The 14,571-nt window shown below is 42.9% G+C and overlaps 1 protein-coding gene across 1 annotated transcript; it reads left to right on the forward strand.

The window, feature by feature from the left end:
• Positions 1-1,739: 1,739 nt before the first annotated feature.
• SPMIP11 (sperm microtubule inner protein 11) lies at positions 1,740-14,359 on the forward strand (the record flags this gene model as incomplete). The annotated part of the gene is made up of 4 exons (XM_084255619.1): positions 1,740-1,818; positions 11,147-11,269; positions 13,737-13,881; positions 14,311-14,359. The coding sequence occupies 4 exons, from the start codon at positions 1,740-1,742 to the stop codon at positions 14,357-14,359; spliced, it is 396 nt and encodes a 131-aa protein (XP_084111745.1).
• Between the last annotated feature and the right edge of the window lie 212 nt (positions 14,360-14,571).

Below are 14,571 nucleotides of genomic sequence, written 5' to 3' on the forward strand. Positions count from 1 at the left end.
ATCAGTAGGGCTCTATATAGAATAGCACAGGATTACAACTGAAAGAATTATAAAATCAGGCCCTATTTAAGGACTCAAGAAATAACAAGGGTGGCGGGGGGGGGGGGGGGGGATGGACATCAACGGAAATTTTAGCCTGTGACACCAACAAAAAGTAAACACAGTGTAACCCCCAACCAATTCCTTTTACCCAATACATCATGTCTGACTTTGAACAAAAAAATTACAGTTGTGCTAAAAGGTAAAAAAAAATACAGTCTAAAGAGACAAAACCGGCATCAAAACCAGACTCATGTACTGCAGAAATTTTGCAATTATCAAACTGGGAATTTAAAATAACTAATATGCTAATAGTAAAAGTGGACAACATGCAACAACAGAGTAGTAACATAAGCAAAGAGATAAAAATTCTAAAAAAGACTCAAAAAGAAGTGCTAGAAATCTAAAACACAGAAATGAAGAATGCCTTCGGTGGATTTTTCAGTAGACTGGACACAAGCAGGAAAATAATCAGTGAGCTTGAAACTCTCACTAGGAAGTTCCCAAACTGAAAAGCACAGAAAAGAGTATAGGACATCCACGTACAATAAACTCATGAACATAAGTAGTAAAATAATTAGGAAGAGATGAGTTTTTAATGTTAGCTATTTTTAATATAATGTTCAGCTGTAAATTCAGATCATTTTAAATAATGGCTTATTAAAAGGAACAGCTTGCTAAGTTCCTGAAGATTTAAGAAGCAACTTTCAAAAGTCAATATAGGGGGCCTCCCTGGTGGTGCAGGGGTTTATGTTTCAGCACTGTCAAGCCGCCCCCTGCCAGGGAGCTGACCCACATTGCAGCAGCAGACCTCTCCTGTCTGGCCTGCTGCTCTCCTCAGAAGTATATTTTAGTCAATCAAGTATATTTCAGTCAATCAGTTCCCCACTCTGTCTCGTGAATCCTCACACCCCCCACGCCTCTGACCTACACCCCAGCTTTTGTATGCATGAATAAATAAAATAATGACTCACTGGATGTGCCATATTCAGATTTAAATAGTTTGTTGAGGTTCTATCATATGCAGGGGAAATTTGCTTATGTAGTTCCATTTCACTCTCATAGCTCTATGAAATAGATGTTACTGCCACCTTTTTTTTTTTTTTAAGATTTATTTATTCATACAAGCACTGGGTACAGTCAGAAGCATGGAAGGATGAGAGAATTCACCAGAGCCAGAGCGGGAAGCAGAACAGGCAGAAGGACGAAGAACACTGCTGAGCGGAGCAGCGGCGGCAGGAGAGGTCTGCGCGCCATGTGGGACCCTTGCCGGTGGCCGGGGATGGAACAGGCGCTGCAGAGGCTGCGGGCAGCTTCGCAGCCCAGCGCTCAACCACTGCGCCACCAAGGGAGGCCCACTGCCACCTTTTTAATTATAAAACAGGCTCTATTCAAAATCAGACACCTGGAATATGGCAAAACTAAGATTTGCACCCAGGTCACAGCTCTGTCCTCACTGCCTTCTGAAGCTTATGGTATTAATTAGACAATAAAAAGGGCACTGACACTTGAAACCTCTATTTTCCTGAAGTTATTTAGGCTAGTCCCACTCCAACTCCACAATGAAACCCCAAAATCTTGTGCCTATCAGAGAAAGGCAGTGTCAGTCATGGAAATTCTTCTGGACATTCCGTGGTTACCGAACACAGTGTCCAGTGCCCCAGCCTGGACATTCCAGAAGAGGACAGTGAAGAATTGTGATGGCCTTCTTCAACTTATATCTATTGGGTTATCAAAATTTCTTTCACAACAAAAAAAGGAACACAACCGAAGAAACAAGTAAGGGAAATATAGAGGCGAGAATTAGAGGGGCTACTTCCTAGACATTTATTTTCTTACCTTGGGTTATAAAATTCCCCCCCATGACTGTAAGCACACTAAGTTAAAATTATGGCGTTGGGAGAGTATCTTTCAGTTTCCTTCTGTCATTTAATATCTTTATTAAGTCATCCTTCTCCTGTCACTTAATAACCTTATTAAGACATCCAGTTTAATCAAATTAATGTATTGTTATTCATTCATTTGCTTATTATTTTCAAATAATAGCTAATTTTTTGGTTATATTTATTGAGGTAGTGTTGATTTACATCACAGTATGTGTCTTAGGGGTATAGTTTGCACCTCTACAAATGTATGTTATTTCACCATCACAAAAAGCCCCAGTGAGCCTCCATTGGACACCCTTTTCCCCTTTGCTAACACCCCACCACATTGTGCCCCTTCTGGTAGACTTAGTCATATGCCAATGTGTTCTTTGCTCTTCTGTTTTCACTCTTCCACTCTCCCTCCGCCTACCCTATCCTTCTGGATGCCTCATATTTATGATCAGCTTTCAAGGTTTGTCTTTGTCTTATGGTATGACTGTCCCTGCCTTCCTTTGGGTGCCATTTGATTGTTGAATTGTTTTCTATCCCTTTACTTTCAGTCTGTGTTTATCCTTGGACCTGATGTGTGTTTTCTGTATTCAGCATAAAGTTGGATTGGGTTTCCTGATCCAACTCGATGCACTGTGTCTTTTTATTGGTGAGTTCAGTCCATTTACATATAGAATGAGTATTGATAGGTGAAAGTTTGCTGCTGTCATTTTGTTCGTAGTTTTTTAATTGCTTGTTCAGTTTTTTGGTGGTTATTCCTCCCTTTGGTTTAAATACTAAAACTCCTTTTATTTTTTTTGGAGGTGGGGTTTAGTAGTTGCAAACTCCCTAAGATCTGTCTGAGAACATCTTTATTTCTTCCTCATTTGAATGAGAGTTTTGCAGGATGGAGAGTATTCTTGGTTGGCAATTTCCATCTTGAAGTATTTTGAATGTTGCTCAAGTCTTTTCTTGGAGCATTTCCTCAGAGAAGTCTGATGTTAATCTAATGGGGTGACCTTATGTGTTATGTTTCTTCCCCCTTGCCAGCTTCATTATTGTTTTCTATGTCTTAGACTCTTGGAAGTTTTACTACTGTATGTCGCACTGTAGGTTTCTTTTTGTTAGGTACCTTGGTGTTCATTTTGCTTCCTGTATTTGTATGTTCATTTCCCTCTAAGTTTGGGAAGTTTTCTTCCATTATTTCTTTAGTGTTTCAGTTTCCTTCTCACTCTCCCTCTGGGATGATTCTTGTAGTTCCTTTCCTCATGGTATTGTCAAAAGGTAATTCTTGAAGTGTTTCTTCATTTTTTTCCTTTTTCTCTGTTTTTCTATTATGAATCTTTCCACATTTGCATCTTTGAGCGCACTGATATGTTCTTGCATTTTGCTTATTCTACTTTCTTGACTTTTTCCAGATTTTTTCATTTCAGCTGTTGAGCTTCTTACTTTTTTGCATTTTTTTTAAAGATTTATTTATTTATACGAGAACTGGGGTACAGGCCAGAGGCGCAAGAGGGTGAAAGAATTCACCAGAAACAGAGCGGGGAGCAGAACAGGTAGACGGACCGAAGACACTGCTGAGGGAAGCAGCGGACAAGGCAGGAGAGGTCTGCTGTGCCTTTTTTGTCTACCTACACTAGTACTTCAACCTGTTTTCCATGCTCAAATCAGCCACACTCTTTCCTGGACCCTCAGCTAGGATTTTAATAGCAACAATAAAAATGAACCTATTAATACTAATAATTTTCATAGGTAACACTCTTACTATAATGATAGTTTAAAGTCATTCAGCTTTTCTTTGAAGAGAAATAGGGTTTTTTTCCCCTCCTAGTACGTGTGAATGTATTCATTTAAAAGGGTCCACCCAGGGCCTCCCCTGTGGCGCAGCGGTTGAGCGCTGGGCTGGGAAGCTGCCTCTGCAGCCCCGGTTCGATCCCTGGCCACCGGGTGAGGGTCCCACATGGCGCGCAGACCTCTCCTGCCGCCCGCTGCTCCCCTCAGCAGTGTGCTTCGGTCCTTCTGCCTGCTCTTCTCCCCACTCTGGCTCTGGTGAATTCTCTCACTCTCCCACGCTTCTGACTGTACCCAGTGCTTGTACAAATAAATAAATAATCTTAAAAAAAAATAAAAATAAATAAAAGGGTCCACCCCAGCTTTCCTCACTATAGTCACGATGAAAACTCAAGAGGTGAGTCAGCACATGTAACCAAATATTCTGCTAGTCCCTGCCTCCTTCCTTCCTTTTCCTCCTAATAAAGAAACCAAAATAGAAAAAAAGAGGGGAAAATGGGGTGTGGAGAACATATTTGGCCTACCCTCAACTTTAGAAACTCGGTTTTCTCAGGTGCCCAAAGTTGTTCAGATGCAGGGGGCTAATACACACTAAATAAATTCAGAGTGCCTCAGTTTCCTCACCTGTAAATGGAGACAATAACATCTGCCTTAGGGATTTATTGTGGAGATTAAATGAAATGATATATGTAATACGCCTATGACACAGCACATAAAACTGCACAACAGATCGAGGAAAGTTATGAATTATAATAGGCATGTTAATATTTACATACAGAATATATACCTTTCCCCTGACTGATACACCTTCATCCCCTTCTCAGCAATACTCGCCAGGATAAGGTACCTGCAAAGTAATTATTTTAATCATAAGATTCCTTAAGGGCAGCAAATGTTGATTGGCTTCAAAGGTCGCCTTCCAGTCCCTGAAAGATCGTGGTCAGCTACAGCTTCTCACAGAAGACCACCTTTGCCTAGTACCAGAACACTCATATCCTCGCAGCAGTAGATTCCTGCCCTCCCAGATTCACCCTAATCCTAATCCCAATCCTGGCTGCCCCTGCAGGTTCAGCCTGGCTTCCAGAGTTTGTTCACTTTATGCTCTGGTGTCTTGACTGCTGAGCTCTCCCTTCTCTGTCCTGCCCACAGTAGCATAGCCCTTTGGCTGAGTCTCACTACCTACTTTGAACACCCCCTTTCCTGTCTACTTCATACCTGGCCCAAGAATATCTCAGTCTTGATTTCAGGCAAATTCCCCCGCCTTGTTATACAAAAACCCTAGGTCAAGGTAGACTTCACCATGACACTTCTCTATACTCTGAGAATTGTCCACTGACAGGCATCTTTGGGGCAAATCAATGGGGGTAGGTTGTAAGAAGAGATTGTACTTGTTCTTGTCTTGAGACAAAAAACCTCACTCTGCCTAACTCCTCAGTGACTGCCTTCTAGACACAGACATGACTTACATGCTCTGCACATGCTAGCAGCCCCCACCCCCCAGTCCCCACCCCCCCTCCCCCCATACACACAGTTGCCTTGGGCATTCATCATCCCAGAGGAATTCAAACTCCGAGTTGCTCTTCCAGTCCCAAATGAATCTCTTTAAAGAAAGGCTCTATCTCAAATCTTTGATAAAAGCTGAGCACATCGCATTTGAGTTCTCATTTTCTGGATCTGTCAGAGGATAAAAGGTGGCATCTCCCACCTTGGTTGGAATGTCCACTGCTCAATCTCCTTGGTCTCCTGGGCCTGTCCAAAGCTGGTTGTTGACGCACTGGTCAGGAGAGAGCTGGGGATGCTACCCTTAGAATCCAGCAGAGGGCACTATAGTTCTGACTTTACAGACAGAAGCGAGCAGGAGCAGCACAGATCAGCCAAGAACGAACTGGCCAAAGTCGTTCCAAATGGATAGACCCACTGAAGTTATAGAATGTATCTTGGAAACAACTTACGAGTTTTGTAGCTGCTCTAGACCACCATCTCCTATCACTGAAGCTAGAGCAGAGTGTACTCAAGCTATTTATACCTATCAGCTGACAAAGCCCAAAGTGGACCCAACAACAGGGTGGGTGACTGTGTCTGTGTTGCATCAAGCAGGCCACTTTTTCCACAGGGGTTCCGTCTCCACCCCCACCCCCACGTCCCCCAGGACTAGTTCAATCCACCAGCAGAGTATCCTACCAGGTTCTAATCCTACCTATCTGTTCCCACTGATGCTACCACAGGGAATGATACCCTACATTCCAGTCACCCTAGGGAGGCAGGGCTCTGCCTCTGAGTCTAAGTGAGGCTATCATATCTCCCACCCAACTCAGGTTGCTCCAGGGTAAGCAGACACTCCTGACAGGACCCCATCGACAGGGGACCCCATTAAGAATATTTATTCTGTCAATCCATGTTTTCCTTTAGTCCGGGCCTTTCCTAGAAGCCCTGATTCAATTACTTCAAGAGCCAGTTTAGTGTGGTGTTATGAGCATGAGTTCTGTAACCAAACTGCTTGGGTTAAACTCATATCTTTTCCATATGATAGTTATGTAATTTGGGGCAAATTACTGAACTCTGGGCCTCGGTTTTCCCATTTGCTAAGTAAGATAATAATAGTGCATATTTTATAGTTATGCCAAGCATATTCAGTAAGTAGCAGCTCTTTTATGGCTGTTATCTCTAAAAGATCTGAGTCGGCCATTTTATATCAGCCTTTGCAGCCAGCACTAAACCTCCCTGTTATCTTGTGCCCCATCTTACTTCCCCTCTGCTAAGAACCCCAAACGAGTGCACCACTTCAAGGAAAACATTTTTAGATGTGGAAGCAAAGGAACTCTGCAAAGTGTGCCGTGGGATTGGTCTAATTCCCTGGGTTCCTGCTCCAATCCACTTCCTTCCAAAGTACTGACAATTTCCTCATAATAGGGAAGACAATAAATGCAAGGTAGGCTTTAAAACACCAGCCAATTTCAATCTATCAACGCTCCAGCCAACTTCAAGGGATTAATGCCCAGCACCGGGTAATAACCTCCCAGACAGGAATAGTCTTCTTGTTTGTTTTTTATGTGCGGTCATACCACAGCCTTTTTTCTCAAGTTGATCTTGTATGAATTTCTAGTCAGTGTGGTATTACTCAGCTTGCGGCAACACCCACTTCAAGACAACTGCAACATGTATTAAATATTTTTTCACGGGCCTCCCCGGTGGCACAGCGGTTGAGCGCTGGGTTGCGAAGCTGCCCGCGGCCTCTGCGGCGCCGGTTCGATCCCCGGCTGCTCCCCGGCCACCGGAGGAGGATCCCACATGGCGCTCAGACCTCTCCTGCCGCCCGCTGCTCCCCTCAGCAGTGTACTTCGCTCCTTCTGCCTGCTCTGCTCCCCGCTCTGGCTCTGGTGAATTCTCTCACCCTCCCGCGCTTCTGACTGTACCCAGTGCATGTATAAAACAAAAAACAAACAAACAAACCAGCAAACAAATAAATAAAAGCATGCCTCTATTTAAAATAAATAAATAAATAAATAAATAAATATTTTTTCACTATGTACTAAGCGTCTGTGACAGCCAAGCAGATACCCTAACCTGGAAGTCAGAATTCTGAGTGCTACTGAAGTAAATTCTAAAAATTCTGCAACCTGAAAACATGTGGTCAGTCAGTCACAGTTCCAACTCATGAGCAAGGGAGTAGATAACTAAGACCTTGTGACCACCTGGAAAGCCTAGAGTTCTGAGAAATCTGCAACATTAAATTGGATAAGTGGAAGATCCACCCAAGTCCTTTTGCACCACCCCAGATGTCCTTTCAAAGCATTAAATGTGATCTTTTGGCAATTCCCAACTTATGGCCCAGTTCAAAAAGAAGCTCTTTGGGACACTTGCTATTTATTTACCACCAAAAATCATACGAAGCTTATTAACTGGCTGGATGAAGAACCTCTCCAAAATAATGGATTCATCTACCTTGTCACAGTAGAGTTTGCTCATAAAGAACTCATTGCATTGCCTCCACCCAATAGTGCCCTTTTACGGTAATTTGGCATGACTCCCCACCTACCTCTTGCCACCTTTCACCCCAGGGGGCTTCTAAACCTTGGCAGATTGGGGAATTTATGGGTTTCCAAGATCATTTTCCAGCTTGCCAAACTGAAGCGAGGAGCATGGCAACTGGTGCTTGATTCAGGAGGAAGCCATGTAAGGGAGTGACACCGTCCGGCAGGCCTCCAAGCATGTGGTTAGCACTGGAAATCGAAATAATAGAAAACATCATTTGGTTGTACCCCAGAGGACAGTCTGAGGCTTCAGGGCCAGATAAAGAGCTCTGCTGTCATCTGTGTCCAGACCAATTATTATCCCAGTTGAGGTCCTGTTGCCTGCTAGGACTATGCTCTTGCTCTTTTTCCTCAGTAAAAAGCATCTACTTTGCTACAGACATCGTGCCACACCTACTTTGCTCAAAGTCAAACAACAAAATCAAGTGACAATGCTTCCCGGGAATGACCTCTCATTGCTGTGACTTATGATGAAGTACGAACCTAATTCAATCCAGGTTCCAGAACTCTATTCTGCTGCCTCTCCATGTCCTCAACTGTTGCGAGAGGATTCAAGCACTACCCCCTTTGGTGGTGTCATTATCTCAAAGAGTATTCAAGCTTTTTTCCATTGATGTGCAATAGTGAGAGAGGGGGGATCAAGAGGGCCACGCCCAGAAGAAGAGGAAAAGTAGGAACTGGGGAAGAACTCAGGAACAGAAGTGGCATTCCCACTCTCCATCAGAGATGAGTCAAGGATCTTTCTAGAGAAAATGACAAATTTTGATATAGATTCTAACATGCCCAGGATTCTGAGATGCAAGTCAAATCTAGCCTATTTAAGCAGAGCATGAATTTATTAAAAAGAATATTGATGAGATTACATCACACTGAAAAGCTTCTGCACAGCCAAGAAAAAAGGAAATGAAAAGGCAACCTAAAATGGAGGAAAGTATTTGCAAACTATGTTGCTGATAAAGGGTTAATATCCAATTTAAAAATGGGGGGAAAAAACTGAATAGACATTTTTTCAAGGAAGACACAAAACTGATCAACAAGTATAGGAAAAGATGTTTCACACCACTAAATTATCAGGAAAATATAAATTAAATCCACCTCACACCTGTGTAAGTAGCCTAGTATTAAAAAAGAAAAGATAACAAGTCTTTTATGAGGACGGGGAGAAAAGGGAACTCTTGAGCACTGCTGATGGGAATATAAATTGGTGCACCACTTGGAAAATAGTATTATGAAGGTTCCTCAAAAACTTAAAAATAGAATTATCATATGATCCAGAAATCCCACTTCTAGGTATACACCCAAAGGAATTGAAATGTAGATATCAAAGAGATAACTATACTCCCATATTCATTGCAGTATTATTCACAATAGCCAAGACAAACAAGCAACATAAATGTCCATCAACACATGAATGGATAACGGAAATGCATATACAATGGAATATTATTCACCGGCTAAAAGGAAGGAAATCCTTCCATTTGCAACAGCATAGATGAATCTAGAAGAGAGAATGCTAAGTGAAATCGGCCAGACATAGGACAAATACTGCATGATACCACTTATATGAGGAATCTGAAGAAATCCATCTCATGGAAGCAGAGAAGAGAATGAGGATGCCAGAGGATGAGGGGAGTGAGAGGGAGGCTGGGAGGTGGCAGTCAGAGTACAAAGTTTCAGTTATACAACATGATTAAGTCCTAGAGAGCTATATAGCCTACAGCCTACAGTTAATAGTAAATTATGTACTTAAAAATGTACTAGGGTTGATCTTACGTCAAATGTTCTTATCACAAAATAATAACAGTAAGTAAAGTGAGGGGGCAAGGGATGTGATAGACTTGTTTATGGCATAGATTGTGCTGATGGTTTCACAAATGTTTTATTTCAAACATTTATTTATATATTAAATAAGTATATCAATTATAACTATCAGAGTTTTAAAAAAGAATATTGGGAAGCACATAAACATAGAAGTGTGGCTCTCCTGCCTGTGTGTGTCTGTGCAGGCGTCTCTTAAACCTACTACTTTAAAAAATGCAGCTCTTTCTGCCTGCTTGTCTGCGAGTGTGCTTTCCTTCCTACATAATAAACCTGTCCTTTTGGATATTAAAAACAAAGATGTAGAAGCAAGATAGAGCCCAAGCTTGGCAGATAGTAACCAGAAGCAATGTCCATAGTCATGCAGGCCTGCTTGGCTGTAGATGCTATGCTGTTCAGTGCTGTGGTGGGTACCCTGGCACCCAGGGTGCCGGGCCTTGAAACCAGAATTAGCTTCATTGCTACCACTTCCCAGCAACAGAAGAAAAAAAAAAACTTGACCCGATCCCTTGCTTCTTTGCAACCTCATCTTTGCTTCAAATCTGGGGCAGATCTGTTTGATTGGCCTTACACAAAATTATTTGCCCAGGCCCTAGCTGCAAGAGAGGCAGGTTATCTTAATTGGTTCAGGCTGGTATAAGAATATACTGCAGACTGGGTGGCTCATTATAAACAAGAGAAATGCATTTCTTACAGTTCAGGAGGCTGGAAACCTGAGAAACATGTACCAGCAAGATTTGGTAAGGGCCCTCTTCCAGGATGCAAACTTCTCTCTGTATCCTCACATGGCAGAGGTAGCAAGCAAGCACTCTCAGGCCTCTTTTATAAGGACATAATTCCATTCATGAGGGCTCTACCCTTGTGAGCTAATCATCTCCCAAAGGCCCCGTCTCCAAATACCATCACCTTGGACATTAAAATTTCAATGTGTGAATTTGGCGGGGACACAACCATTCAGACCATAGTACTAGGTAAGGAAGATCTAGTCTTTTCAGCCTATATAGTGAGATACAGGTTTTGCCTTTGAGAGGGTTTGCAAACCCCCATGCTAAGTCTATACTGCACTGCTCTACCCTTCTCTACATCACTTTTCTAGCCCCATCCACTGTTACTCTCTACTGTATTCAGCACTAATCAGGCTCAGAGTCAAAAGCAAGCTTCCTGAGACCTCTCTATTCTACCACACTGGCTATCCTGCTGCCCAAAATATTCTTCCTGATACGATGTCCCAGAAACTCCTACGTTTCCTCCAAAATTTAGCTCAAACATACTTTCCCTATTAAACCAATTGAAGTTTTTAAATATGCCAATCCCAGGAGTGTCCATCCTGATAAGGGGCCTTTTTCACCTGCACTAAACCTAAGTATCTGTCAATACCCTGATTCCAGCAGGAGGCCACTCAGAATCCAGGAGTCAGGGAGGAGCAGAGTAATGCAGGAGGACTTGTGATTCTTTTGTGTCACAGGCATTGTGATTTCACACTTGAGAACCTGAGAATGAGTAGCTAGGAGAGATCCCTGACAGGTGCCTGGTTGGCATGGAGATAAGGGAATCAGAAAATCAAATTGTCCCATTTGCCAAGTGCTTAGAGTAAGTTGGCTCTCATTTCAGGCCAGAAGGAATCGGTGCCCACCAGGCTGCCACCGATTATCTCAGCAGATGGGAATTACTCTGTGCATCAGAATAGCCACACAAAGTACCGTGAAGCTGTGCAGAAGGTGTTGTTAAAGACATGTAAGTATCTTGGAGTAGGTACCATTTGAAGGGCAGAAGGATCTCAGATATGTCTGAGTTCTTAAAAAATGACTGGGTGTGCAGGCACAGGGGCATAAAAAGAGCCAAGAAGAGAGACTAAGAAGAGGAGAAAGTAGGTGAGCATAATAAAATAATAGTTGAGTCACACTTGGAAGCAGAAGACCCGGGTTTAAGTCCTAGTTCTGCCTCTTTTGAATCTCTTAACCTTGGGTACTCACTTATCCTTTCTTCTTTTTCATTCATTTAAAAAAAAAAATGCCTACCCTACTAAGCTTAAAGAATTGCTGTAAGGATCAAATCAAAATTGACAATTTAGGAAAATACTTTGCATATTATGTGCTATGCTTGTGAGAAGTGGTAGAACAAGTACTAGCTCTGGAATTTGATTGAACTGAATTTAAACGCCAAACAAGTTGTATAACCTTGGGTAAGTTCCTTTTAGCACTTAACCCCTCTGATCCACCTGAAAATGGTAATACTATCGCACTGTTGTGGAAGTTAGAGAAAATGTACATTTATTTTTTTTAAAGATTTATTTATTTATGCATACAAGAGCTGGGGTACAGGTGCGGGGAGTTGAGAGGACTCATCAGAGACAGAGTGGGGAACAGAACAGGAAGAGTGACTGAAATACACTGCTGAGGGGAGCAGCAGGTGAGTCAAGAGAGGTCGGCTGTGCCATGGGGGTTGCTCCCTGGCCGGGGATGGAACTCGTGCTGCAGTGGCTATGAATAGCTTCATAGGTTGAGTCTTAACCCCTGCGCCACGAGGGAGACCCCGAGAAAATGTACATTTAAAAAAGCACCTAGGACAAATAATTGACACATGTGATAACTTCTGAGAATCTCCGGGAATATTTTTAGGTAAACAAAGCTGACCCCAAAAAGATCACATAGTATATGTGATTTATATAACATTCTTAACATGACGAAACTACAGAAATGAAAAACAAAGTGTTGATTGCCAAAGGGGAGGGGATTTAGCTATAAAAGGGCAAATCCAGGATGATGTGGTGATGAAACTGTTCTGTATCAATATGTTCCTGTCCTGGTTGTAATGCAGTGCTAGCATTTTGCAAGATGTACCACTTGGGGTGGGGGTGGGGGGGTTGGGTAAAGAGTTCACAGATCTCTCCAATCATTTTCTTGTAATAACTATATGTGACTCTATAAATATCTCAAAATTAAAGTTTAATTTAAAAAGCTAACAGGGGCTTCCTTAGTGGCCTAGGAGTTAAGTCTCAGCACTATCACCGCTATGGCCTGAGTTTGATCCCTGGCCAGGGAGCTGACCCACAAATAGTACAGCAGACCTCTCCCATCTCACCCTCTGCTCCCCTCAGCAGTGTAGTAAATCCGCCTGTTCTGCTCACTCTGTCCCTGGGAAATCCTCTCACCTCTAGCCCCCACCCCTGTACCTCTGACCTACACCTTAGTTCTTCTATGCAAAAATAAAAAAAAAGTGAAAAATAAATAAAAAGCTAAAATACTTTCAGAATTTTTCAAATATGCATGAAGAAAAGTAACTAGAATTTATTTCTAATAGTAAAACTTTTTATTTTTTTTTCCTTTTTTTATTTTTTATTTAAATATTTTATTTTATATAATTCTTACATCTTTTTTCATCTTTGCACAATGTATGCATTTTCATTTTGGTTATATTCCCCATACAATTGCACCCCCACCCCTTATTTTGACTCTAGTCCTTCCTTTTCCCGTCCCTCCCCGCCCCGTAGTGTGTCTTTGGTTTATAGTTACTTGTTGATTTTGATATAGTAAAACTTTTTAAAAGCTTATTATCAATTAATAGGAAAACATCTGCTCAATGGAATATTAATTTTTTTAAACAACTATAAAAGATGAGGTAGCCAGATTATAACTCTACATTTCAAAAAAACCCACAAATTTAATACACTGGTATATCCAAATACAAAGATAAATCTAGAGGATATTATTTCAAAAATTTTAAAACACCTAATACAACATTTAGAACTGCATAGGCACTTAATAAATTATATCAATTAGTAGTATGTAAACGCAAGGTGTTATCATTGTTTTAGAGAATTACCTGGAATGAGCAAAAAGAAGGATTTGTTTTGGAAAGGAGGGGAAAGGGTTAAAAAAAAAACAACAACACAGTGGCCCCATCTTGCACATTTCCCAAGTGGGCTGAGCACTTGTTTTTCTACCATCTTAGTATTTGGAGATGGCGTTCATAGAGATGGGCTGACTGGCACCGGGGAGAACCAAGACTGACTTAAGTGACCGTGAAGGGCGTGAGGTGCTGGAATCCGGAAGCGAGGCTGGGTGTGGTGCCCGAGTTCTCAGGACTGCTCGGCACCTGGTCAGACCCAGTCGCCAGGCTGGGCGGCTGGTGCCCTGAAGCACAAAGGGAGCAGACAACTCTCACAAGAAATGGAGTAACTGCCTTCCTCCCAACCATTCAGTTCCCAATCAGGTCTTCAAAGTCCCCTTGACTGATGCTCAGAACTTCAGCTTCTGGCGGTCCCATGATCCAGGAGTGCGCCCGGAGAAGGCCATGCCGTGGATCCAGAGCCCCCGACACAGCCTCATCAAAAGCCCAATGACCAGGTCAGCCTGGGAGAGGTGAGGGCAGGGAGATGAAGTATTCCTGCCCCTCACTTAAATCCTTAGAGACTGTTTCATCTTTACCCCGAGTCAGGGGCCAGGGAAAGCTAGCCCCACAATCTGGACGGTGGCGTCATTCAAATTTGTCTGTCTTGGCGTCTCACCTTCTGGGTATGGCTTCTGAGCAGACGTGAGAGAAGCGTCGAAGCATTCCTGTGGGGGTCCCGGGTTGTTTCTAGTTCCTTCCGCTCCCCTGCAACCACCGTCCACAGGCACGGGCCCTACTGCCTCAAACACCTGCCCATTCTGCCCTGAGGCAGCCTCTGGAGCGGTTTAGGATGGATAAAGACACACACACGCTCACACACTCCCACTCCCACACAGGCACTCCAGCCTGGCCAGGCTGAATCTGAGACTGACCCTCTTTTCCAGGTTTATGGATCACGCCATTCTCAATGACAGACTCTTCAGCCTGTACTGAGCCTGCCAGAGCTCCAGAAGCCCAGCATGGACTCTGCAAGCACAGAGGGGAAAGAGGAGGGGAAGGGTGTCCTGGTTCAGCTGACAAATTGGGGGAAGAGAACGGGAAAGGCAGAGTAAACAGATTGGACTAAAAGTCACCGTGTGCACTGGAAGCGAGGGGGAGGGGAGCCATTCCAACGTGCAAATTCCTGTGAGCTCAGGGGTGTAAAA

The sequence above is a fragment of the Talpa europaea genome (genome assembly GCF_964194135.1).
Source record: "Talpa europaea genome assembly, chromosome: 15".
Classification (NCBI taxonomy): Eukaryota; Metazoa; Chordata; class Mammalia; order Eulipotyphla; family Talpidae; genus Talpa; species Talpa europaea.